At 44.1% G+C, this 27058-nt stretch overlaps 2 protein-coding genes across 2 annotated transcripts in view; one reads left to right on the forward strand and one right to left on the reverse strand.

Moving 5' to 3' along the window:
- Positions 1-42: 42 nt before the first annotated feature.
- PUS10 (pseudouridine synthase 10) lies at positions 43-25273 on the forward strand. The gene is made up of 18 exons (XM_005422631.2): positions 43-75; positions 1453-1589; positions 2542-2820; positions 4126-4212; positions 8129-8163; positions 8600-8702; positions 10228-10289; positions 12706-12751; positions 14887-14951; positions 15375-15460; positions 17558-17683; positions 18477-18533; positions 19437-19513; positions 19592-19647; positions 19772-19889; positions 21003-21145; positions 22348-22447; positions 22697-25273. Exons 2-18 carry the CDS (start codon positions 1464-1466, stop codon positions 22733-22735), a joined length of 1605 nt encoding a protein of 534 aa, XP_005422688.1. The 5' UTR covers positions 43-75; positions 1453-1463; the 3' UTR covers positions 22736-25273.
- A 21-nt stretch (positions 25274-25294) lies between these two features.
- The window catches only part of REL (REL proto-oncogene, NF-kB subunit), a 24052-nt gene continuing 22288 nt past the window's right edge, over positions 25295-27058 (reverse strand). The window contains exon 10 of the mRNA XM_005422632.3: positions 25295-27042. Within this exon, the coding sequence (XP_005422689.1) occupies positions 26908-27042 (135 nt within the window). The 3' untranslated portion in view covers positions 25295-26907. The remainder of the gene's footprint in view (positions 27043-27058) is intronic.

Consider the following 27058-nt stretch of genomic DNA (forward strand, 5'->3'; position numbering starts at 1 on the left):
CCGGGCCGGCCGAACGATGCGCTCTGCTGCTCTGCTGAGCGGGTCTGTGCCGGCTCCGGGGGCCGCCGAGCGAGGGTGAGCGGGAACGGGAATGGGAGCGGGAATGGGAGCGGGAATAGGAACGGGAATAGGAATGGGAACGGAGCGGTAACAGAGCCGGAACGGGGCTCCTGTGCCTCCGTCCCCTCGCAGATGAGGGGCTCTGAGCTCCGCCCTGAGGTGCTGGGCCGGAGCGGGGCCGCGGTTCCTCCCCTCACGCTGCCCCCAAGTGTCAGGAATACTGATTGTCACATTTACCGGGTGGAATATTGTCACGTTTACCCTCGTGTGCCACGCAGTGCCCGTGTTTAGGTTGCATGGAGCTGAATTGAGGTCGCAATTATCTAAAAACGTGTTTGCTTGTGTTTGTTCTTTCCCTTTAAAAGCAGCTTGGAGTTTGCCAGGCAGCCCTTGGTTTTCACAGCTTAGCCTGAAGCATCCCAAGCCAGGAGTAAAGAAATCCACTGAATTAATCACTTGGAGGCACTCCCTGGCTGCAGGATTGCTGTGCAGGATGGGGAATTGCAGGTGTAGCAGTGGCTGCCATGGAGAACATGGATAAATCCATCCCTTGGGACACAAGAACTAGCAGAGTATCAAGTGTTGCTTACAGGAGCTGAGCCCAAAGCAAAATCGGGTGGTTCGTTAGTGCTGTGGAATTCCTTGCTGAATTTATTCCCACAATGGACTCGTTAAACCTTTGGTCTGAACATTTGTGGTTATCCTTATGTGCCTCCTGAAATTTCCTTCATGTCCATGAAGGGTGAGCACCTCACTGGGATTCTCTCTTCTTCCACAAAAATGCTGAGTTCACAACGTTTTGGCCAAAAAAAAAAAAAAATCAGTCTTTTCTAAAGTTCTGGGCAGAGAGAATGACAGGAAACCAAATTAGCCATGATATTAAAAAAACCAAAAAAGCATGATGAGATTTCTCACAAAAACACAAGTTCTATACTGAGAAGGGAAATAAATCTTATTTATCTTATAAATCTTATTTATCTTATAAATCTTTTTTTTCCCTGTGATTTTAACACACTGATTCTTTAGTCACTGCAGTTTGAGGAGGAATTCCCATTTTAAATTTGCCTTAATATGTCTTAGCTCCACCCTGCTTCATTCAGTAAAGATTAGCGTGCCATGTACTTTATCCAAGATACAACTGGGCAAAAGCTCTGCATTTCCTTGTCAGAACTTGAGTTCAGGTTTCCTAGGAAAAACCTAAGAAATGCAGAAGCTTTTCCTGCAGCCAGTGATCTTTTTGGGTTGGTCTTCCACTTCCCTTGTGCCCGTGGTTTAAAACAAACGAGCATCCAACAGAGGCCACAAAAACTCCAGCTACCCTAAACGTGGTGCAGCTAAATCTCAGCTGAGTACTTTGTTTGTTCTGAGCTTTTCTTTGTTGCTGAATTTTAGGTTTGCCCAGCATGTCTCCAGTGGCAGAGAAGGACAGAGCAGTTGTCCAGCTCCTGCTCGACGCTGGCACGTGCCCACGATGTGTGCTGAGGTTCTGCTCTGTGGGCTCACAGCTGCTCTACAGACACCCACAACAGGTTTGTCCTTTGCTGGGCTCTTGGCCTGAAAGGAAAAGGAGTCCTGTAAAACTCTGCTTGTGCCTTTAATGGGAAGGAAATTTATGTGAAAATGCAGATTTGGTAGGGGGATGCAACTGAGGAATTGCAGGGCAAAGGTTGAGGATAAATCAGAGAAATCCTCCTTAGCCTCTCTAACCCTCTGTCTTTATGCTTTGTGTCTGTCTGTCTTGATTGTTTTACCTTTGCTCAAGTTTAGACTCTCCACAATTCATTTTTAGCATCTTTCTTCCCCACCTTTTTCCATTTTTTATCAATTATTTTAGGCCTGTTCGTTCGTTGTACCATTTTTTGTCCTTTTGCATCTCTACCTGCTTTTCCTCTGAGTTGCAACAGCACAGTAACTGCTGTCTTCCTTACTGAAATCCTTTTAATGAATCCTTCTTCTTGAACTATATCCTCTCATCCTTCCAGGAATCAGAGCTGTGCAGGTAATTGTTAATTTTTGAAGGCTTTTCTCCTGATACAAAGTTCTTACTCTGTTTAATTTCACCCCCACCTGTGTCTGCTCTCCCTTCTTTTTATTACAGTGGCCAACTCTGTTCCTGTTGAGTTGAAGGAATTAAATTCTAACATAACCTAAATGACAAGAAAGCACTAAATGTCTCTTTTCATGGAATAGCATTGAGGCAAAAATAAAAATGTTTCTGCAATCCAGGTCTGGAAAACGTTTTCATTCTTGGATGATAAACAAGTCTATTCAGCAATATTTTCTCTGGAAATTTCTATTCTGAGAGAAATGCAGCTTGGAGCTGTTTAACTGTGTCTTAAAGGTGGTTTTGGGCATAAATTCCCTGTTGTTAATGACATACACTGAGCCTCAGCTGGAACAAACACAATCCCACTGCCCTGTGGAATGGTGTCTGTTACAGAGGAGCAAACAACCAGGCTGTGTTTCCTCTGCTTGTGCCAGGATCTGCTGAAGGATCTGCAGGAATTCCTGAAGAACAGCCAGGAAAAGGAAGGCCCAGTGTGTTTGGAGGTGGCTGACCCCCCTTGTAAGAGACTCAGGCTTGAGCACGAGGAGGAAGGTGCTGATGAGCTGAACCACAACGGGGCCATCCCACAGCTCCCCTCTGCTGGGAATACTGGGAATACTGGGAATACTGGCCTGGACAGCTCTGCTGGGAGGGTTTGCAACGTGTGTTTGGGAATTCTCCAGGAGTTCTGTGAGCCTGACTTTGTTAAAAAGGTACTTTTTTCACCTTTTGGGGGTACCTTTTTGGAGTTTGTGAATGCTGGGGCCTACAGGATAGAGCTGGTGACTGAAAACACTGAGCAGTTTTTTTGTTGTTTCTTCAAAAGAAATGTTTTCTCTTTTTTTTTTTTTTTTTTTTGAAAGAGAGAACAAACAAACCAGACAACAAACCAACACGTTTGCCTGTTTTGAAGATTTGAAATGTTGATGGCAGAATCCTGCTCCACCCTGCTCCTGGGCAGTGTTTGCACACCCAGCATGTGGTGGCACCAAATTTTGCCCAGGCTTTGTCACAGTGGCGCTTTTTAAAATAAAAAAATAGCAGTGCAGGTGCAGTGGAATGACTGCAGGGAGCACACTTTCCTAAGAAAAGGAGTGACAGCTACGTGGTTACATGGATTTAGGAGATGACCTGAGGTTCAGCTACTTTCAGGGAAAACCTCAGTGGAGCTCTGAGGAACTCTTCACTTTTTATGTGACAGGAAAATGAGGAGCCATCAAGTGCTCCTCTCTGAACCACACGTTTCTGATAACAGCATGAACCTGTCCCTATGAAGTACCACAGGGCAAGAAAATGTTTTGGTGATGCAGCAGGTTGTGGATAATAGAGAAAATGTGACTTAGGAGAGAATGTGGGCACAGAGCTTTGCAAATGCCATCCCTGAGCAATTGTATTGCTCATGTGAGCAATATCAGCTGGATATTTCTAGGGGAAATATCATCTAGAAAACTCACACTGGCACCTGAGATACTTAACAGAGTTTTGATTGAAAAGGATTTGATTGAATGGCAGGAATGTATCAAAAATGGGGCTAGACAAAAAGCACAATACATAGTTTCTGTTGCTGCAGGACATAATTGTTTCTCTTTTGTTTCCATGGGCAGAATATGTATCTTTTTGCAGAATCCACTGCTGAGATTTGTTTCAGAGCTACTCTCTTCAGTAGCAATGGAAGATCTGACAGCACTGGTTAAGGCACCACAAAACCTACTTACTTGATAGAGAAATTTCCTTCTCTAAGATGCTGATTTCACCTAAAATTTCAATATACAATTGGTCCTGGCCTTAAAAGAGTGAGTTTGGCTATTTCATAGCACCAAGGATACTGGTGATTAGTAACTTTTTTTAACAGGACAGAAAAGCTTGTATTTCAGTAAGTTGTTAGTGATTACTCTGGTTTGTGTGTTGGGCATCTCTCTGAGTGTGTGATAACATGAATTCACAGTGATTATTCTAGAACAAAAATTACCAGCTCAGTCCCATTGCTGTGGTTTCATGTTAAGCTCCTTCTCTTGCAGGTGTGCCAAAAAGTTAATTCTGCTGACTACCAGTTCACCAGTTTTGTATTTTCTGTGTCACTGCCCCCACAGCTCTCTGTCAGGGAGGTAAGTAACTTAAATAATAACTTAAATAATTAAATACATATTTAAGAAAGCAACTGTGGAATGTATGAGCTGGAGGTGGTTTGATTTTTAGTTGTTGTTCTTTAAAAAAGATCCAAAAGCCCGTGCTGGAAGTGAAGTCTGCTCTCCTCTTCCTTTTGAGTGAGCATTATTGTAATTAATTAAGGGCCTGAGTCACTTCAGTTTTCAGTTAGCCCAGGAGTTACCTTCCATCTGAAGACCTAAAGAGGTTTGTGAAACCCTCAGTGAGTTGTTCCCTCAGGTGCAGATGCCAGCCCTGCTCTGTGGATCTTCTCAGAACTGCACAGCTGAATCCTTTCCAGGGATAAAGGGTAATTGGTAGTGCAAAATGCAAGTGAAGGATTTTGAGGATGAACTCTTGAAGTGTTCAGCATTTTAAATGATGGGAAAATACACTTAGTTGTGAGATGTTTTGCAATCTTCCTCTGCTTTCTGATATAAAATGATGCAAAAGTACTGTTCTGAAAGTGATGCAAAAGTGGTGCTTTAAAGGCAGCACATAAATCTGTACAGGAGATGCCTGCAGTGGTTGAGATGCTGCAGTGAACAAGGCAGAAAGAAGAGTAGATGGAGTTGGATTTCTGTGTAGAGCTGTGGTGAGGAATCTTCTGCTCCCACGCAGTTTGGTGAACAATCTGCTGCACGTGTGGTGCTGATTTGTGCTCTTAGCTGTGGCATCTTCCAGGCCAGGTGAGTATTGGGATGCCTGCGATGCTGTGGCGAACCCCAAACCTAGGTCAGGCTTCAGTGAGTTTGAGTCCAGCTTTAAGCCCGGTGTGAGCTGAGGTGATGCAGCAGCTGATGTTTGCAGGAAGCCTCGGCAGAGGGTGGTGTTGCATTGCAGTTCTGCTCAGGGATGGCCTCACTGCCAGCAAAGCAGCAGAGCTGGGGATAGCAGGGGAGTCCGAGCTGTTCCCTGGGCCCACACATCAATAGATGGAGAGAAATGAGTGAGTAGGAAGCTCCAAAACTGGGTCTGTTCCCTTTGGAAGCAGTTTTGGTTTGGCTAGGAGAAGGTTTGGATAAAGAAGTTTCTGCTGTCCCTTCTACTCCATCCCTCCACTCTTGTCAAATGCTGAAGCAGCTGTTTGCTCCAACTGCAGGGGTGAAAAGGGGTGATGAGGGAGGAAGAAAAGGGATGATGGTGGAGGAAGAACTTTAAAAGTCATGGGGCTTTATTTACCTCCTTTTGAAGTTTATCACTTAAAAAAAATAGGTGAGAACCTGTTTTACAGCCACAGAAAAGCAGCAACACAGTGTGTAAAAATGTCTGAAAATGTCAAAATCAGATTTCAGAATATCTCATCATGCTTTGTGCTGAGCAGAGGCCGTTTGTTCAATTCTGCTTTTAATTCTTTGACCTGCTGTGTACAAGAATATGTGGAATCCTGTCATCAAAGAGCACCCAAAGGCAGCCTCTCTCCCACTGCCCTCTGGTGTGACACACAGATTTTCTCCTTCATCTTTTTTAACCAAAAAAAAAAATCAGAAACTGCCTCTCAGTGTTACCTTCATCCCATTTAATTATGACACTTGTCATCCTGCCAAGTCTAAAATGTACGAGGGGAGCTGGAGAAGAGCAGGACATAAAATCTGCATTTGCATAGTATTTGTGTCTGTGATGCAAGGAAGCAATTGCCTCCTTCCACAAGCAGCAGATTTGATTGGAATAAATCATAAATACAGGAGTCCCAGGTTTCTGTCAGACAGCTCTATTAGGGTGTGAGGTGAGTGGTGCCCTTCAGAAGGGTGGCAGATCAGTCCTGATCCATCATCCTGGTGCCTGCTGCAAGGACATTGATGCAAATAACATCTGTACTCATGACTCCCTGCAGGGCTGCTGGGCCTCATCCTGGAATTCCCCATCTCCAGGCTCTTTGCTGATGCACTGAAGCAATGCTGGGGCTGGGATTGCACCTGGCATTTCAACTGTGCTCCCTCAGACAGCACCAGAATCCCATCCTGCAGCTCCTGATCAATACAGTGCCTGCTGTGCCCCAGAGGTGTTTGCTGCTGAGCATTGCCCTGCAGGCTTCAGCTCTGTAATGAGCATTTTGCATTTTCAAACCACCTCACAAACATGAAGTAATTAGGAAGGAGAGGGATCTGATCCCCTGCTCCGTGTTCAGCTGGGAGAGAGTGCAGGGGTTTGGCTGGCTTGGTGGTTGGATGTGATTTGGAATTTGGGATCTTTTGGCTTCTGTGCTTGCAGTGCCCTCATCTATTGTTTCTCCTTAATTGAAGGGGGAAAAGTAATTTCTTTAATTCTCTTTCAACTTGCAAGCCAAGAGAGAGAGGAGATGAAATTTGACCTGTGGTCTCATTTTAGCATAGCTGCTCTCATGCAGAAGTTTTGTCTATTTTGTAGTTTTATCCCAAGAAATCAGGGAAGAGGTGTGTGATGAGCCTCCCCCTGAGTGCCAAACATCCCAAACCTGCTCTAAATCAAGGCATGAGAGAGGTTTCTTTGTAAATTGGCATTTGTCAAATGCAGCTTCCTAGGCCCAGTTCTGTGGCTGTCACATCCTGTAGTTCAGAGCTACGTTCAAGGAATTTCAATTGAAGCTATTTTTATTTATGATTTTATCTGGGTTATTATGCAAACAGGATTACAGTGTGCTTCAAGTGAAGCAGCCTTACTCATACTGTCTTCAAATGCAGGATAATGAATCACAGTGGATTTGAGCAAACAGCATTTCATCACTACAACTGCATTTGTTTTGTTCAGCAGTGTGAGGGTTTGTGCCTCGTGGAGCAAACAAAGTTTGTGTCCTCTCTCCACCATCCCTCTGCCCTCTTCATTTCCAGCACTGTTTTTAGGGTTCCCTCATTCTTTTAGGTGTACCAAATGAAGGATAATAGACTTATTTTGTTGATTGAGTTCCTTATCAGCATGGAAGAGGGATCTCTGATGTGGTTCCTTCTGATATCCATGTGATCCTGAAGTTTGAGAGCTGTTTTCAAACCTCTTCCTCAGAATTATTTCCTTGACAATGCACAGTGATTCTTTCAGCAGAGTTTGGGGGAGGCTATTCTTTAAGTACATGAAAAATAAAAGGTGGGGAAGGGGTTTAAAGGCCTGCAGCCTACAGACTGAAAACTCATTGTGGTGGATTCAAATCAAACAATTTGATTTTTGGAGTTTGTCTCCAGTGGGGAGGGTGCCACAGGCTGAATTAGTTAAGCCCTTTCCTGCCAGCCCTAGTGTATTTTTTTAGTAGAGGAGAACTGAAACTGTTGTTATTCTTCATTGTAGGAAGTTTTGGGGGGAGTTTTTCTCTTTTTACTAACTGTTAGTGAACTTGAGCATTGGTACTGAAAGTTCCCTCTGATTTCTAGAATTGCTCCTTCTGTTCCTCCCCTTTTCTAAATTTAGCCTATTCACCTAAACTGTGTTGGGTGCAATTCTGTGATTACCAAGTAAGACCAAGTATATTTTTAATTCCATTTTTTTATAATGGATGATAGCTGAATTTGGAGTTTTATTAATTTATCCAATTCAGCTTTTATATCCCATTCATTTAGACACTTTTTTTTTATTTCTGCATGGAAGGTAACTGATAACTTAGAGTCTTTTTGTAGTTACAATATTAATAGCAAGTTTCAAAGTGTTCAATGATACCTGGTTTTTTTTTAACCCAGATAGGATTTGATGTGAACAACAAAGTGATGTCTTAGAAATAAAAACTCACTGCAATCCCATCTTTCCACTTCTGAAGCAAAAGCTAAATTCCTGATACTTTTTTTTTTGTCAGGAATTTTAAAAACACTTCTCCCTTTGCAGAGAGTCTCTCAGATTGTTGGCAGTTCTGAGCCTTAATTTCACTTGCTTTTATTTTTTCCTCTCTTTTCCCTGGGCGTGGCTGGTGACCTGCAGCGTGCTGCTTGGCTGGGGGTGAAGCAGCAGATGAGGTGAGCCATTGCTTTTGCTGTCTGTCTGTCTGTCTGTCTGTCAAGAGCTCTTCATACAGACACCATTTCTCTACACTAATGTTGATTTATAGTCCCGTTTACCTGATGCTTACAAAGAATAAGGTGGCAGCTGGGTTTGTGTGTTTTGTTTTTTCTTTTTTACCTGGTTTGACCTCACTTGGGTTTCTTATCTCTTTTGCTCTCTAAGCTCCCAAACAAGGGGTTTGAAATGCATCTCTCCCTTCCTCAGCTTTTCTCTGGGCAGCCTCTGGAAAGACTCTTGCAACTTCTGATCTCCCAGCAAGCTCTGGCATCAGTTTCCTCAGTGCACAGAAAATAAAATAATCCATTTTACTTGGCAGTAGCTACTTAAGTTCCTCCTGAAATATTGTATTTGACAGAGCCCTGTGCAAGTTATTATTTCTTTGTGATTCAGAAATCTGGGCCTTCCCTTGGCAAAGGATGACATTGTTCAGCTGAAGGAAGCTTACAAGTGGATTATTCATCCCCAGCTGGCAGAAGATCCTTCTGATGGAAAGGTCTTGTATAAATAACAGAACACTTCTGTTTCTTCATTCTTTTCTCATATGTGTTTGTGTGTGTATATTTATACACTTATGCACATGGTGGGGAAATAAAAATGTATCCTTTTTTCCTTATTAAGAGAGAAACAAGATGAGTGCCTCCTAAATTCACTGTAGGGAAGTTCTTTTAAGCAGAGCTCTCCAAGTGGGAGTCCTGAGGGGCCCAAGGTTCATTTCTGTACACACAGATCATTGCATCTTCTGAAAGCACCACAGGCCTGTGCTAAATCTCTTGTGTGCCATCCTCCTTTTGTTAATGAGACTTTTCCAGTTGTCTCCTTTCCAGGATCCCTGTTTTGCTCCCACATTCCTCCCCTGCTCTGCTCTCACTGCCAGCACTTGTTCTGTGGATAAAATAAATCTCTGAAATGTACTGAAAGAGCAAAGTCTGGTCCTTGTTCACTCGAATGGACACTAGAAATGGGCTTGTTGGGACCTGCAATATCCCAGAGTAGGCAGTAGAAATGGTTTTTTCAAACTGTTTTCAACTTGCAGATTCTGAATAATATCCTTAAAATCTTTCTGAAAGGCACTGACTGAACATGACAATCAGGTGTTGCCAAATTCAGAAGCACCTTGAAATGTCTTGAATATAAATTTTCTGCAGTCATGGCTGGCTGTAGGTTTTACTTGTCACCAGCCATAGCACTGACCCCAGGACTAGATTCAGTTAGACTTCATGTTGGTTTGTCATCTTCCATAGTAATTACAGGCTGTGTTTTCCCAGGAGTGCTAATTGAAAGCATCCCTTTTGTCTTAGTGAAGAAAAACCCCACTCAGTTACTCTGAGGATGATCCAGGAAGAACCAAACTTCTCACACACTGAGTTAGCAAAAGCTCCCCACCACTCAGGCAGGAGCCACCGCAGCCATCCCTGTACCACAAAAGTTGTTTTTTAGTGCCCTTTATCTACAAGGCCCTTGAATATTAGCCAATCTTTTCAATAGCCCTCCTGAGGTGTTCTGCTATCTGAGTAACACAAGTAATGAGTGTTGTTTGCCCAAGGCCAGAGAGGGAATTGGGGCAAGAATTGAGATTGCACTGGAGTTCCTGGGCTAGCTGTCAATCCACCAGGATGTGTTGCCTTGCTGTGCCCCAAGGCCATGCAGGCACTGCAAAGGAACCCTGACAAAATTTACAGCGGTGACTCCTGCAGGGTTTTTGTCTTTATTGCCCTCCTGGGAGGGCTCTGGGGTGTGTGATAGGCTGGCTGCCTCTGCCTCAGCCTGCACAGAATGGCACCAGGGCAGGTCACTCGTGGCTCTGAAGTGCTCTCATGTCATCCCTGGTGACTTCAGAAAGGCAAATGCTGCTCTGGCACACCTTGTAATGTCTTTAAACATAAATGGATGGGTTATGCTCTCTTTTGTCTCTGCTGTTTTCCTACAGCTGCAATAGGGGTGCTTGAGAATATCCTCCCTGGTTGTTAAAAAAACTCTTACCTCCTCCTTGTTCTTTTTTCTTTTTTTTTTTAATTTAGAGTTTGTTTGAAGTTAGCGTGGTCTTTGCTCACCCCGAAACAGACGAGGAGTGCCATTTCCTGTAAGTTTTTCTACATGTAACAAAAGATCTTTATCTAAATGTTGTGCAATATTGTTGGTTTGATTTGCTATAGAGGACAATATGCAGTGTTTATAAACTAGAATGTGGCCTGCATCTAGATTTCCTCATATCCACGTGAACTTGTAGAGCTTGAAGTTAAACCATCTCTGGTTAATTCTGCTAATAAAAAAAAATCATCTGGAATTCTGATTTGACCTGGAAGGAGAGCATTCAGATAAGTTCTTCAATTTCAGCCCTCCTCAAAGTCATTCCCTGTATAGTTTTTAAAATTTTAACAATGTAATTGCAGGTGGGGGGATCTTTTGAGGTCATACCTAAGTTTTCCTGCTCCTGTAGGACACATGGACAGGAGGAAAGGCTTTGAAGTGAGTTAATCCAGCTTAGCTGGTTGATGAAAACAGACAGAAATTCCCTGGCCACTGCACACAGCCCCTGGCCTGGCCCAGCAGGGCACCTGCTGTACACAAAGAAGCAAAACAGTTCTGTGAATTTAGCTGCCATTTAATCTGATTTCTCAAAATCTAGCTGTAGTATATTCTGGAAAATTGGGGTCACTCTTCCTGTTTGTTGATGCTTCCTGGAAAACCTAAAGTTTCACTCAGTTAATTTGCACCTCCTGCAAGTGAAATCTCAGCATGGAAGGAAGCAGAGACGTCTCTGCTGAAATGTGAATTCATTTCTTGAGACTGCAGATTTCTCTTGCAGCCTTCATTTATTTCCTGATTTATTTTCTGGCAATTTGTGATCTTTGAGTGCTCAATCCACCACCTTCTTGGTTTTCCACAGCTGCATCTTTTGTCCTGAGGTGGGGATGAGGGGATGGAAGTTTGGAAGGAACCAGTATTAGGAACAGTTATTACCAGTGTTTGCTGAACATCTTTCCAGCTTCTTCAAGACTGGGCAAAAGGGGGAGAAAATCACTGTTCTAAATAATGGTTGCTGCAATCCTATAAAGAACTGAAGTGTTTCTGCATCCTGCACCCTTTTGTTCTAATTTATTTAATTTTACTTCCTTCCTCTGAAACCTCTTCACTGGTATTTTCTGCTCATCCTTCCATCCTTTTTCTGGCATTTCAGGAATGTTGCTGTTGAACATCTTATGGTGCCAGTGTTAGTGCTCCAAGCAGAGCAGCTGTAGAGGTGACAGCTGTAGAGAAGTTCCATTCCACTTTCCAATTACTCAGGTTTATTCCATGTGACCTGACAATATCCCTTTATTTGCCTCCTCTTTGTAGCACACTTAAACAGCAATTAAGGCTTGAGACACTTTGTGAAGTAGCAGCACATCACCTAATTTAATCACACAGTAGTTCCTGAGGTGCCAAGGCATTCTGCCTGTGTGGGTGGCTGGCTCTGGGCACATTCTGAGGCAGTGCTTTGGTTTTCAGGGAAATTTGGTGAATTTGGGAATTATCACAGTAGTTTGACAGTCATGGTTTTCTGTGGAAACAAAGTAGGGCTTTGTGTCAACCTGGAGAACTCCAGGTGTGCTTTCAGAGTGGATTTCCACTGCAGCTTCTTGGCAGTGAAACTCCCAAGGACCCATGGTTAGACAGGGAAGATTGAATTGGCTCTTGTCAGTTCATATTTAAGGGTGACACAAATTTTGGAAGAGGGAGTTTGCATTGCTTTGGGTCACAGACTGGCCAGGGAAGTTGTTTGTACAGAAACAGCAAAATCTGCTTCCTTAGAGTCTGAGGGAGTCACAGAGGTGTTGAAAAGCACCAGCAAGACATGATAACTTGGTCTGGAGGTCAGAAGTATTTCTGCCTGCCTACACAGGAATCCAGAAATCATCTTTGCCTGCATACACAGAAGTGCACTAATAGGAACAGCAGCTTCCTCTGCAGTGCTCAGAAGAAGGGTTTGTTTCACTGACTGGGCTTTCACTTTCGTGAAACAGCCAATAGTTTCCTTTCAAACAGGCAAAGCACAGCTCGTGATGAGCACCTGGGGTTATTTGTTCAGTGGGGAATTGAATTTTCCTCTCCAGAAGGGACAGTTTGAATCTCAGGTTTGTGGTGGGTGCTGTCTGAGAGCAGCAAGTACAGATTTCAAGGTGCCAGTGGATCTTGCCTAGAACTTAAAATATTAATCATGACCTTTATTGAGAAGGGTTGGAAAGGACTGAAAGCTACACTTGTGTGCTTTTCCATCCCATCCCAAATCTGAGACACAGTGTTGGTCAGAGCAGAGCTTTGTCCATGATTTCCCTGGATCAAGCAATCACATCCTGCACCATCCCTGGTTTAGGATAAAGGGAATTTGAAACTCTGAGCTAAGCTATGGAAGCGAGAGACTGGATGTATGTGTACAAAGACCATCTACATGCTGTGCTTGTGAGTCTATTTCTTTCTCTGTAAGAGGAGCAGCTAATTTTCATTTCTGTGTTTAGAGCCACAGCCTGCCCAGACTGTTTCAAACCAGCGAAGAACAAACAGGTAAGATCTCATCGCTGTATTCCTGCTCTGGCATTCAGAATTTCACAGCAGTAGCCTACAACTTACCTGGGTATTCAGTCAGTGCTCAGTGTCTGCTTTTCCTTCATCAAAAAGCTCTCTGGTTTCCAATTGTGTGAAAATAAAAGTTGTCCCCTTTATTCACTTCACAATTCTCAGCTTAGGAAAAGCAAGAGCTCGGTGCTTTTGTTTAGGTTGTTCACTTTCCAGGCTGTCCAAAGGCCATCATTTTGGGAAGGTTCTCTGTAAATACCTCCCTTAAGATCTAGGAATTTGATTGTCATGCATTAGAAGTGGTATAAAAGGTGAACCTCCAGCTCTCTGTGGGTGAAGCAGTTCACATAAGTCACGTGGTGAAGATGAGACTCAGCAGCCAAAAGGGAGATGATCACACTGCAGTTCCCATGTGCTCTGATCTCAATGAAAGCCAGCATACATGCAGGATGGTTTTATCCTGCCTGCCTCTGGAGGAGGGGGACAGAAAAGGGACCTTGCACTTGCTGCAGACCCTGAGCACGCTCACAGCCACGGATGGAAAAGGGGACACACGAGGATGAAAAACCAGTCAGAGGGAAGCTGATACAAGTGGGACAGTTGGTGTGATCAGAGGGAGAAGAGTAACTCCTGTCAGAGGCCATTGCAAGGCCTTTGATTCTCTCTGGTGAAGAGTCTGCCAGCGTTTGGCAGAGTCTGGCCCAGGAATTCTGCTGACTCTACTCCACCTGACCAATAAGCAGCACTCTTTTTTTAGGGAGTTGTATTGTTATAACTCGCTGCTTGCTGCATTGCTGCCCTTGAAAAAGGGGAAATCCCACATAAGGAGCTAAAGCAGCAGGGCCTGGCTGTTAAATCCACACAGACAACAAAATGTAGGGGAATCTAAAGAAAAATGCCAGCTCAGAAGAGCTGTCAGAGGTTTGTCCTCACAAAGAAGCTGGGCTTCGAGGGCTGTGTTAATCAGAGAAGTGGTGTAAAAACGGGCTTCTGAGGGAAAATGTCTGTGCTGTCTGTGTAGATAGTTATTTAAACCTGCTGCTGCTTTCAGGGCTTTGCTGCTCATCTGTTCTATGAGGAAGGGAAGTGCTATTTTCTCTGATTTATGCTTGGAAGGAGAAAGAGCAGCTTTCCTGAAGACACCCAGGAACTCTCCAGAGCCGAGACTTGAATTGTCCCAAACAGTGACCATGGGGATTTTTGTTTGTTTGTTTTCCTAAATCCCCAATCCAGTTTGCAAAAAAGACACCATTAAATTAAAAACATCATTCAGCAGAGAGCCCCCAGGGCTGCAGCACATGCCTGGGAGGGGAGGCTGAGGAACCTGGACTTCTTCAAGGTTCTTGGTGAAGGCTTTGGGGAGGATCCATTGAATCTCCTCTGGTGCCAAAGGAGATTCCTGAGAGCAGGGAGCCAGGCTGGTCTCACAGAGCGTGGTGGAGGGAGGAGACACAGCAGGAACAGGCCGAGATGAGAAGTTCAGAGGAGATGCAAGAAAAAAACATTTCACCTTGACGAACCTCAGAGTGGAGCAGGCTCCATCCCAGGTGGATTTCAGGACCTGACCATGCTTGGTTAGCAGGTTCATTTAGAGACCTTCTCCTGAGCTGGATTTCACCTCAGCTGTTACAACACTTGTTCTCCTGTCCCAGGAATGTGAATTCCCACTGGAGTGGCCCCAGCAGCAGCTGGCTGTGCACAGAGCCTGGCACTCTGCTCCTGCTCCACTGGCATTGCTGCTTTGCTGCACCTTGGGAGTGGGGAGCTGCAGGAGGGACTGCCCAGCCCCTCTGCTCAGAGCCCTCAGTTCTGACAATCAATCCATTTTTGAGCTTCAGAAAGAGATTCCTGCTCAACAGGCTTATCTTCAGCAGAGCTACCTGCCTACTGTCACATCAAAGCTGGGCTTGGGTATATTTAACTCCTGAAAAAGGAGCTGGTTTGAGTTTCTGTTCATGGATTTAGGATTCTGGTTTTAAACTGTTTTGGAAATTTGGACCTGGGCTCCCAAGTGAGCAGTGACAGAGCTGCACAGTGTAAGTTTCAGTGTTTTTTTCTTCCTCAGGCATATCCTTTCCTTGCTTTTCTTAGTTCTTGACTCATTTTTTTATTTCACTGTGCAGTCTGTTTTCACCAGAATGGCAGTTATAAAAGCCCTGGAGAGGATAAAAGAAGAGGATTTTCTCAAGTAAGTAAATACTGAAACTATTTCTTAGTATTGTGCTTTAATATAGAATTAGGGAGGGGAGGAAAATATCCAGTGGGTATGTAGTGGTAGGGTGGCTTTAAAAGAACTTTTGATTGTTTAAATTCTGTTGGTTTACTGCTTAAAACATGGTTTCTTTCTGGCGATAGAAGATCACTGCTGTTCTTTTAATTAAAAGGATGATTTTGAACTTCAGAGTTTGTAAGGTCGGCTTCCCTTTACAAGAAATATTCCCATATTTCCAAAATGTTAGGAGTTGAATTTCAAGAAAACACCAAGTGCTGTTAATATGGTAAAAAATCACACACAGTGGGAAGCCAAAATAGGCACTTTTTACTGCTCTGGTGATGCTCCATCATGTTCTGGTAGTGATAATGCTTTACTCTGTTTTTTCTTTTAATACAGGCATTTTCCATGTCCCCCAAGCTCACCAAAGAACCTCTGTGATGCTCTGGAAATCCAGTGCAATAATGGTGCAGTTTTTGTGGCTGGTAAAGTGATCCATTTCTTTGCTGCTGTCTTGTCTTGAAGAGAACTTTGTAACACTGCCCTGAGACCCAGAGGATTCTTGCTGTTTGTTAATCCCTGTAAGGAAGTGTAAGGAGCAAAGAAACAAACCCAGCTCTGTCCAAGAGTGCTTTGAAAGGGGAAAAATTATGTTTGACCTCTGCTGAAGATATTATTTTGTCAAAAGTTAGAAATTACAGATCCCCTCAGAATGGTTTGAGAAAGGCACCTGCACACCAGCAGCTCCCAGCAGTGCTGTTCCCTTCCTTGGGGTTTGATTTGGATTCAGAGGTTTTCACCATCTGGATTTCTCTGCTTATTATCCCATCCAAAACTGCAAATCTTGGTGGGATTTATAAAGGTTTGGGTGAGACAGCAACAGCTCAGGCAGTGCAACATCCCTGAGTTGAGATGGTCGAACGTTTTTATCATCTGCCTGCCAGAGTACCTGCCATTCTCCTAGTCCTTTGTAGGAACAGCTTGTTTAAATACATGCAAACTGATTATTGCTAAAAAGAACCCAACCTTTAGTTTAAATCCAACACACTGTGATGATAAAAATCCTGAATGTAAAGAAATGGAAAATGAAAAAGTGTGAAAGTGAATGGCAGGGTGGTGGATGTTCTACATGTAACCATTCCTTATTTTTAATTTCTGATTGGACAGTTAGATGTACACTTTTGTGAATCCAAGATATCCAGTTCCTTTTAGGCTTTTCCAAACACAGTGCTTTATTTTAAGTTGTTTTATTGGGTAGTTGTTTTCAGAATTCAACAGTATGAAGAGCAAAACAGAGGGTTTGCTTTCTGCCTGTCATTTAATACTGGTCTTTATTTATAGTTTATATTTTGCTCCAACAAAAAAACAATCCAGGCAGGTGTTTAATTTTTGAAGAACTAAATCCAGATTAGAATTTATTGAGTACAGTCCAGATATTTTGCTTTTAATAAATGAGATGGGATCTTAATTTGTAAGCACAACATTGTCCTCTTGACCTTACCTTTAATGTTTACACCCCAACCTTTTTTAAGGATTATGGGGCTGTCAAACCAAGAAACACCTTCTGTTTTTTTAGACCTACTCTTGTTCAGATCAAAAGTTAAAATTATTAGAATGGGGAGCTGAGAGGAACAAAAGAACAAAGCAAACCTAATTCTCCTTTTTCTGTTTTATGGAAAGAGAATGTAGCAGTGTGAGGCTGCTGAATGATGAGTCACCCTACTTTCATTATTCACCCCAGTGAAACTGTGTTACTCAGTTTCCCCATTTGTTTGTGTGGCTTATTCTGCTGCTCAAACTACAAAAAGGAAACATTGTTGGAGACAGGAAACCCCTGAGATGTCAGAGGCCCAAAGCAATGCAAGAGCTACTCTGAGTTCCTTTGCTTTTCTGTTTGCAAGGTTTCAGGTTGAAAGCAGTTTAAGCTCCTTGGCCTTGATTAATTATTTCCTTGCTTTGGGAATATTTCCAGTTCTAATCAAACCTGTCCATAAAAAAGCTCATATTGGTCATCCATGTCAGCCTTGTTCTTGTCTTATAGCCTGCCATGGAGGTGCCCCCAAAACATCACTGGAACCACCCAAAGATGCCAATCTCTTTACATGGCACCTTCCCAAGACTCCTGCCATTCCTCCTCATGTATTATGGGGACTTTTCACTCCTTGCATGGTGCTCCTTGCAGTGAGCCAAAGCATTTTAGTTTGGGCTTCTTTTCTTAAGCCTTCAGGCAATGGCAGAGCTGGCTTGGAGCCTGGGTTATTTCACACAGGAGGGTGGTACCTGGAGGTTATTTCACACAGGAGGGTGGTACCTGAGGGTTATGTCACACAGTGAGGGTGGTGTCTGGAGGCAGGGCTGCAGCCACAGGCTCTCCAAGCCCACCCTCAGTGTCCATCCTGCCCCTTCCCTGGACACAGCCACATGTGGCCCAGAGTGCTGTTGTAATCTCCTGCCATAAAACAAGCTGGAGCTGTCAGTTTATCTGCACAAAGCTCCCATGGAAGTGAAATGTGCTGGGCAAGAGTGCAGCTTTCACTCATGGCTGTGGAATGGGTTAGAAGTACCATGGTTGTCTTTTACAGGAAGATACAACAAATATTCCAGGAATTTACCTCAGACTCCCTGGATTATTGATGGGGAGAGGAAGCTGGAATCTTCAGTGGAAGAATTAATTTCAGAACATCTGATGGCAGAATTCAAAGCAGACAGTAAGTCTTCAGGAGATCTCCTACCATACATATTTTTCATCACTACTGGATGATTTTTTTCTTGGTAGCTACCCACTTAATATGGGAGTATAGTGGAAAAAAAAATAATGTTTCTTTATCTCTCTTGTTTCCTTCCAAGTTAAAGCTTGTGAACTTTATTTAGTTGTGATCTGGGAGTAATTAGATCCTTTTACCCTGCTGAAGTAGCTCCTCAGTGGATCTGATGATGCACATATGTTGGTGGCAGTGTTTTTGCTCAACCAAACTTCTTCACAGTTGGTAATTCATAGGAGGACTTGTACCAAGAAGGTTTTGGCCACAGGATCTGCCTGGCTTTTGAGCCCTTCATGTTTCTGACCGTTTCTTTTCCTCAGTTCATAAAGTTCCACAAGCTAAATGCTCATCCAGGGATTGTCCAGATGAAATAATCACTGCCCATCATTTGTCGTCTGACACATGTGGAATTAGAGACATAGAAGGTCCAAGGAAAAACTGCTTTAAATAGTAGTTTGGAAAAAAACCCTGCCACTTACTCCTCTTCTCCTCCCAGTGGATAAATTAGTCTGGTTCTAGCAGTCTCATTCAGGCCAAGGAATTGGGAGAGCTCTTCAAGAAACTTGGGAATAAATAGGAATTCTCACAGTTTGTGAAGTGTAGGCTCCAGTTTATAAAATAGATTTGAAGTAGATTTTGCAAACAAGTTTAGAAAGAAAATATTTTCTCTTTTAAAAGCTGTACAGAGAATCACAAATGTAAAATAAAAGCTCACCTGCCTTGTTCAAATCTGTTACAGGCTTTAATTTTAGTTCCTCTGGAAGAGAAGATGTGGATGTAAGGACTCTAGGCAATGGTAAGGCTTGGGAGAGCCCTTGTGAAACACTGAGATGAAATGGGTGTGTGGAGCTCCTCTGACAGATCCTGCTGAATGCCAAGTGTGTGAGCAGGCATGCTTTGGAATTTTATCTCAGAAGCACTTTAGTGAAATTCAGATATTTATTCCCAAAGTCCAACAGCTTCATGAGACCAGCTGGACACAGGAGCCCTTTTTCAGTGGCCTTGGCTGCATGGGAAGGCATAGTTAAAAGTATTTTATTTTATTCACTCCCTACTTTTAAACCATTTATATCAGACTGATTCCTCTCTTGTTTTCTGCTGGATCCTTCTAATTCCCACACTGCAAGTGCATGAGGGAATTGTTTTCTTTTTGAACTTGAGTCCTTTCTAAAGGTCAGCTGCTTTCCAACACTGGAGCTGCTGTAGCCAAGGGAGGAGGGAAAGAAAAAGTAAAAATGAACAACTCTGTGTTTCAGTAGCTGTCTGATCTGTAGTGTGATTCTTGGCATGGCTTGTGCTGGGGATTGTCCTGGCCCCGAGCACAGAGTTACAACTCTGGCAACAGATGTTGAGCTGAGGGAGTGGGATTTAACATTGCTGTGCACCTGGGCATTGCTGTAGGTGACAGAAAATAAGCTAATTAGCTTTTTTTCTTATTTTATTTTTTAATTAGCACAGACTTGTACAAGATGTCTTCTGGGAAGTCATAATTTGCACTTATTGCTGATACTGAGGTTTAGTAGCCAAAAAACAGTCCCTTGTTTCTTCCCTTGCATCTGATGCTCCATCCCTCAGCCTGCCAGTCCTGTCCCTGTTAGTGCAGCAGCAGACAGTGTTCACACCTTGCAGCCTTGCTGTGTAAATGCAGCATTAATTTAGAACAAGATGCTGTTGTGTTTTGTTTTGGTGCCCGTTCCAGGGAGGCCCTTTGCGATGGAGCTGGTGAATCCCCGCAGGATCCATTTCAGCGCCGAGGAGATGAAGAGGCTGCAGCAGGTAAACCACGTGTGCAGCACGTGCTGCCCCTCCAGCCCAGCAGCTCTGCTAACCGAGCGCTTTCTTTGAATATCACAGGCAATTAATGACTCTTCAGACAAAATACAGGTTCGAGATTTGCAGCTTGTCACCAGGTCAGTGTCTATGGTCGCCGGCGAGGGATTTCAAAGCGGCGCTCGGGGAGTTGGGAAGTGCTCTTGCTCACAGCCTTGTATAATTATGCTTCTGTTAAGTGAGTAATTAATTTCTTTTGTTTAGAGAGGCAATTGGTCGTATGAAGGAAGGTGAGGAGGAGAAGACAAAGACCTACAGTGCCTTGATATGGACAGACAAAGCGATACAGAGAGAGGACATCGCGTTCCTCGATGATATCAAGGTAGCAGGAGCTCTTGTTGCTCATTTAAATAGTACCTGTCCTGGTGCCCTAGGGAAGGGTTAAATGCAGGCCATCCATGGGCCTACCTCTTGCTCTGTGCTTGGTTTTTGTCCTGGGTTTGTTTTTTATAATCAGGGTTTCTCTTGCTATAGGGACTTCCATACCACCCTTCCTTCCTTCCTTCCTTCCTTCACCAGCCACTCCAGCAGAATGGGGGGTTGGCTGTCAGCAGAGACCACAAATCCTTGTGTAATGTTCCCCTTCCAGGAGACCAAATCCTGGGGAAGGAGAAAATATCCACCCCTTTGTTACCTTAGATAGTGTCCTGTGTAAGTGAAAGGAGCAGAAAAGCTCTTTTGTTCTGCTCTAAAGCCATGCTCCCACAGCTGCAGCACTCTGGAGGTGGAAATGTCTATGTCAGAGAGCAAAGAGGCCTCAGGAAGGCTCAGCATGTGCAGGAACAAGAACTTTCTCCAGATGTTGGCCTGATGGAGAAGTGGGCTCAGTTTTTTGTGTGTTGCACCATTTCCTATAGGAGCTGCCCATGAGCTCGTTCTCAAAGCCATTACAGCTCAGGCAGACAACTGTTGGGAAGTTCTTCCTTTAGCTTCCCTTGCTCCTCAGAAGTTGCCTTTCACACTGCTGCCTCTCCTTCGGGAAAGGGAGTTGGGAATGAACTTTTGAAAAGACTCTTCTGAGATCTAATCTCATTTAAGGTTTTCCCCCTCACTTTTATTTCTAGGGGGTTGGCTGTAGTTTAGACAAAGCATTTTGTGGGTGGGATTTATTTTTTTCTTCTGATTGCCCTGAGGCTCTGAGCGAGCTGCTAAATCCTGGAGTCATTCCAGCAAAGGGCTATGGAGATTTCAAGGTTATTCCTCTGTATTTGTGATTCCATTAGTTTGTGTTCATGGGAGGCCTCCTCTGGCCTCTGAGAGGGCTGTCCTTTTTCCTTTGATAAACTCGGAAAAAACCAGCCTTGCCTTGAGATTACTCAGCTGCCAGAGCACAAGATGAAAGAGATGGGGCCGGTTAACACCACACACAGTTCCTACGATCCAGGCAGCCTTTGCACCTTTCCTCCCTCATGTTTTTGGTCCCTCCTTGCACCAGGAGCTGAGGCTGGAGCAGAAGACGCCCCTGCGGGTGCTGCACCGGCGGCCGCTGGCCGTGCGCTGCCGGCTCATCCACAGCATGAGGAGCGAGTACATCGACCAGCACCACTTCCGTCTGCACCTCAGGACACAGGCAGGAACGTATCCCTGGCACCCTGGAACCTGCCAGGGAGGGCCCAGGCAGCTCCTGGGGGGACTGACTGGGATAAGGGTGTGGGAGTGGTGGGGGTAGGATGGTCAGGATGGATGGAGACGAGAGATCTCTGGAGCCAGGTCGTGGAACTTGGGGTTTATTACAAAGGGCCTGGGTGCAGGGCCCTGCTGGGAGCTGCCAGCCACAGCTCAGGCCCAAGAGAAGCAAAGAGAGAGGTAAAGAGAGAGAAGGCAAGAGCGTGGTAAAGAGGATGAGGGAGTAAAAGAGAGGATGAGAGGGTAAGACAGCGAAGTTCCCATTACAATACAATAAATATTCTTCTGTGTTGAATATTCTATTTCTCACTAACCAATCTAGTACAATATACAAATCCTATATCATTTGCATACAGCCTATAAGAATCATTACATTACCACACTGTGTTACATTTTAAACCCTAAAAATTCCTCTTTGTGCCCCTTCTGCCAAGCTGTAGGGTCTGCTCTGACCCTTGGGCCTGTCTGCAAGCAGAGGGTGTTGTTCCATCAAAAGGGGATCACCTTCAGCTGGCCATGCCATTGCTTCCCAGTTGTTCAGTAACTAAGGGATCTCAAAGCTTGCTTTCATTCCAATCTCACTTACAGTTTCCATATTCTCAAAATCTTTTGCCAGACAATCATATTTATAAAAGGCTTTCCTGTTTCATCTTCCCCAACATAAGGGGAAATGCCCTGCTCAGGTGGCTGCAGTGTTTTGAAACCCCTGCTCTTCCACAGTGGTGTCTCTGCACAATATTTGCTTTTAGGTCACAATTTCACATTGGAGTTTTCATTAAGTATGTGACAGATATAAAACTGTGCTGGTTAAAATACACTTCAGCTTTTTCTGATTTAACTGAAAACTTTTTGCCTCCAAAAATGACCTTTTCCACAATATTTCATGCACTTCAGTGCAGACTGGAGATCACAGCTACTTACAAGTTACACTTTTGTCCTAAAGTCACTACTCAGTTTGGAATGAAACAAAATAAAGGTCAGCAGTGCAGTTTTTGGCACCAGAGTCAGAAGCCAGGAATTAGGTGCTCTCCTAAAGATAAGTATGGGCTCAACAGGATATTGACTAAGAAATTAATTAGGAGTAGAAAAAGCACTTTTCCCCCCTTTGATTTCTTTGGTGTGGAATGCACCTCTCCTTAGCCAGAGTTTTCCAGCTACATTAAAGAGTTTGTGCACGGAGACTTTGGGAGAACAAAGCCCAACATTGGGTCCCTTCTGAACAGAACTGCTGACATTCTGGAGCTGGATGTAGAGGTAAGTTAGTTGCTGTTTGTCTTTCCTGGAAATTACTAAGGGAGTTGCCCTGGTGAGATGCTTTCCATGGAATTGCTCTAAGTGGATCAACATTCCTTACCACAGGATGCATTTCCTACTGCTACTCCCCTTTGTAAATGCAGCCCAACAGAGTGGTGCTGCCAGGTAGTAGCAAAAGGAGTTGTGATTCTCTTGGTAGCTATAAAACACCAACTCTGCTGACTTTTTTTTCCCCCTGTGCTTTTCTAGTCTGTTGATGTTGACTGGCCTCCAAGCCTGGCTGATTAACCTCTGGAGCTGAGGAAGCAGCAGCTCCCTGGCAGCAGCTGGTGACCAGACACTGTGCAGGATCTCTTACAGCCTGGGTGCCAAGGGTGTCCCTGGAACACTGGGATCACGGTGATCTGCCAAAGGATACCCTTGGGCACCACTTTACACACTCAGGACCAGGCAGTGCTGGTTCAATCTCTAGCCTTACTTTTATTTCTTCTGTACATAAAAAGATTTTGGGGAGCCAATGTCTATAACCCACCATCAAGCCAGGTTTTACTTTATTTTTTTTTTTCTATTGGATACTACAGCTTTCCTTGTGTGGATGCAGGTAACACTGAGTTACCTGAAACCCACTCCCAGCTTTTCCTGAGACACTTTTTGGTCAGTGGCAGTAGAGATAAGCAGATTTCTCTCTCACAGTGCTTTTCAAAGGGAGAAAAAAAAAGTTTTCTGAGGAAGACTTTGCACTTAAAACCAAGTTTTTCTCATTTAAAAACATTGGGGATGCTTCCTAGAAACAAGAGTTGAGGCCTCCTCAGCCCTTTTGAGGAGTAGGAATTCCCCAGTGAGTCACAATGTACAAAAAGACTGGGAACTCCTGGCAGTGGTGGGTGATGGGAATCTAAAGAAAAACAGGAACACCAAGAATGTCAATGAGCAGGCAGAAACAGGAGGTACCACAGGGTGCTGGTATCCAGAGAGAGAGATAAAAACCTCTGATTTAGCAGCATAATACATTTCTTCTTGTACCTCACCTTGGATGGATGCCTGGAAGAGTTGAACACAGCCTAGGAACTGGAATAGGGAAGACCTGAGGTTTTCTCTGGTTATTTTAAATGTTTCCTACTAAGCACCACCAACATCTTTAGGAAGTCACTTTTTAATACCAGTATCATGTTAATCCATTAGGGAGGTACTTCCCTGAAGTACAGAAGAGTTAAACTATCAACAAGAAATTAAGGTTTGGAATTTCAGAGCTCTTTGTTAACGTTTTGGGGCTAAAGAGGGTAACATTTGCCAAGACAAGCCACTGTCTGGGGACAGGGAGGATCACTGGGATGTCTTCCCTTGAATTCAGTGATGCTACAACAGCTCCATGAGAGCTTGAGGCTCTAAAAGTGTTAATAAATACATTTTTGAGGAGCTCCTTTAAGGCTCTGTCTGTGCTGGGCTGTCAGAACTTGTGTCTGTAATGTAAGTAATTCAGAAGCTCCTGTTTTTCTAACACAGAAATTTGATTCAGACAGAAATACTATTTTTGGTTTTAATATTAAAGCTCTTATGAGCAAAACATTCCATGAGTAGTTCTCAGATAATAATCTGCAGCCAGGAAGGAAATGTCATTAATGATGGAAAACTAAAGAAACTGAATTCAGAAAACAAAAGGGAATTTCATATCTGCATGATTTCTTGAAACTCACAGTGAGCTAAAATACGATTTATAAATTCCATCATCTACAAGGGAAAGAAAATGTAAACAAAACTGTGCTCTCTGGACACAACAGGCATGGGAAGAGCTGCTCCAAGGGGAAATGGAGCCAGAGGGGGAAAGGGCAGCCAAGGACACACAAGGCTCTTCCCTGAGCAGCTCCTGCTGCACCTGGGGATCCCAAGCAGAATCCAGGGTAAGGATGACCCTCGGTGTGCTGGGTCTGAGCTCTTCTCTGGGCAAGGCAGAGAGCTCCTCCCAAAACTCCCAGGCTGTTTATTTTTATGGAAAATCTGCGGTATCCCAATGTGGGGGGGTGGAAGCTGATATGCAAATATCCCTGAGCTCTTGAGGCAGCTCCTGGGCACCAATCATGGGCAGAAATGAAACTGAGAAATGTAATCTGGGCCTCTGAACTTTGCTTCCAGTCCAGTTTTGCAACCATCACACAATGAATATTGCAGCAATAATATTCATGCTGCACTTGGGCCTTCAGCTGATTTTTAGGAGTATTTTTGTGAGTGCTCAAACTGGGTGTTTGGTGAGAGCCAGATTTCATCTTGTATTTCCCCAGCTGGACACCTCCAATGCCTCCCCCCTGCATTTTGGTTTTGCATCAGCTCAGCTGGGCCTGGAGAGAGCTGGACTGGCAGCACAGCTCAGCCAAAAGCATCTGTGCCCTGGTCCCCTCTGCCTAAAAACCCAACAGCTCTGCCACAAAACCTGCTCAGGCAGATCAGCCCTCACATGCCTGAGGTTTTATAGTGGCCACCTGCAACAGGGAGCAGAAAAATACTCCAAAAAACCCCAGGATAAGCAACCAAGAACCTACCTTGTCCCTTTTCCCTGCCTTCCCATGGTGAGGGACACCACGAAGCCGAGGAGGCTGCAGAAGCTGAGCACTTGGTATAACCAGTTTTTTTTAATTACCAAACCAACTCGTTTACAAAGGAAAACAGAACTTTAAAAATATTTAATTATGCCATAAGAACAAATTGTACTACAAAGAGCTTTATAAAGTGAGCAAAGGGTTTTCTGAAGTGAGCAAAATGTTTACATTTAATATACTTAAAACTGAGAACTTCAAAAAGAAAACAACTGAATAAACAACACGAGTCAAACTATCTGTGTATTTCTTTGGCCTCTCTGTTGCTGAGGAGTGTGGGGGAGAGGTGCAGAAGTGAGGAAAAACTGCTTTAAAACAGTTTTCAGTTTGTTGTGCACCTGGAGTCAGGGGAAGCAGTTTCCAAAGCTCACCTGACTGATGGAATTCCAGCAGCAGCACCGGAGTGCTCCCAATGCAATGGATTCCTGCAGGGAAGGCATCCCTGCTTTCCTGAAAGCCACTGAGGGCTTCTGGAGCACCTTTCCTTGTGTACAACTCTGCATCTCAAGTGGCTTGTTTGATTTGGGGGCTGGGTTGAGGATGAGTTGTTGCTTTTTTTGGTTGTTGTGCTCATAGTGCAATTTTACATCACCAAAAGGTGACAACGGGGACCTTACCTGCCCTAAAGAGCAGCTGTGTCCCTTAGAAATACTCAGACATTTCCCTGTGTTGATTCTTAAAAAATAACAGTATTACAAAGTTGCCAAGGCCAGAACGTCTTACCCAGCCAGGTACCTCCAGCTGGAGGTGTCAGGAACAGCTCCTGCTCGGGCTAAGAGCGAAGACTGGGAATCAAGTGGGTGGGGAGAACTTCTGGTTCCTGATACAGAGGACAGAGGAGTGGTTTTAATTAGTACAGACTGAAATGGCTTTAAAAGTTGTTAATAGAGGTGAGGCTGCACCAGGGCAGCCTCTGGCTTTGCCCTCCTGGAGGGGGTGGTGCTGGGGAGGCAGGATCTGAGCCCTCTTTGAAGCAGTCACTTGCATAGCAGGAAACTGCCAGGATACCTGAGGAAAGACTAAGTGGATACTTTGGCTCCAGAGATTCCTGCCTTTCCAAATCTCACTCACATGGCAGCTACACACACACAAGCTGCAGAGCAGTATCAGCTTCATTCCTAAAGCTACAGGGGCATGGCTTGTGAAATTGTGCAGTCTGGCAGAAGTGCAGACAAGTCCTCACTTTCTGTTCCTTGTCTTGTGCAGTGATTTCCTTTACAAGAGAGCTGGACTATTTAAAAACTCAAACCTTCCGGTCTTTTTAAATATATTTACCAATGACATAGTCATTAAAAAAAATTTACGAGTAAATTTGCCTTCAAAGCAAACGGAGTGTGGTGACAGCGTGGAAAACCAATACATATTCTCATTTTAGGAGAAGAGTATTTATAGAAAGGGGGTTAAAAACCCAAATCTTTCCAGTAAATTGAGCAGAACTCAGGCGCCATTCATTAGACGAGACTGAATTAGAGTGCTCACGTGCAGGGTTTTTTTCCTAATTTCTGTACTATCAAAATTTATATTTGATTTCTATAGCAAAAATGGCTATTTCAAAACAACTTCAACCCTGTGAAGTACTCGAAATTTTAACCCTTCTGAAGATGCCAGCTTTTACAGTCCCCAAAGGTAAGGAAGCTTTAAGTGTTAACAGTTCCCACTTCCAAAAATACATCTACAAGATACTTTAAGGTACAGAAACCCCAAACCCTACTCCCACCTCCCTCTTTAGCGGCACCACTGTGGGCTGCAATAAATAACCTTTAAGTTATAACCTGAAACTTGCACAGCAACATTCTGAAAGAGAAAGCAGGGACTCCAGAAGGGTAAATGACTCCTCTCCATTCAGCAGCACCCGGGGAGCTTTACGCAGGCTCACGGGTGATAGCTCTGCAAGATGTTATCGAAGGGGAAGGACTGGTAGAACTCCTCGGTGTGGACACCGTCGGTGTCGTAGAAGTGCCCGTCGGCCAGGCCGCCCTGCTGGCTCAGCCGGGGCTCGCCCAGCCCCTCCGCGTCCATGAAG

This window comes from Geospiza fortis, unplaced genomic scaffold, assembly GCF_000277835.1.
Source record: "Geospiza fortis unplaced genomic scaffold, GeoFor_1.0 scaffold275, whole genome shotgun sequence".
In the NCBI taxonomy this organism is placed as follows: domain Eukaryota; kingdom Metazoa; phylum Chordata; class Aves; order Passeriformes; family Thraupidae; genus Geospiza; species Geospiza fortis.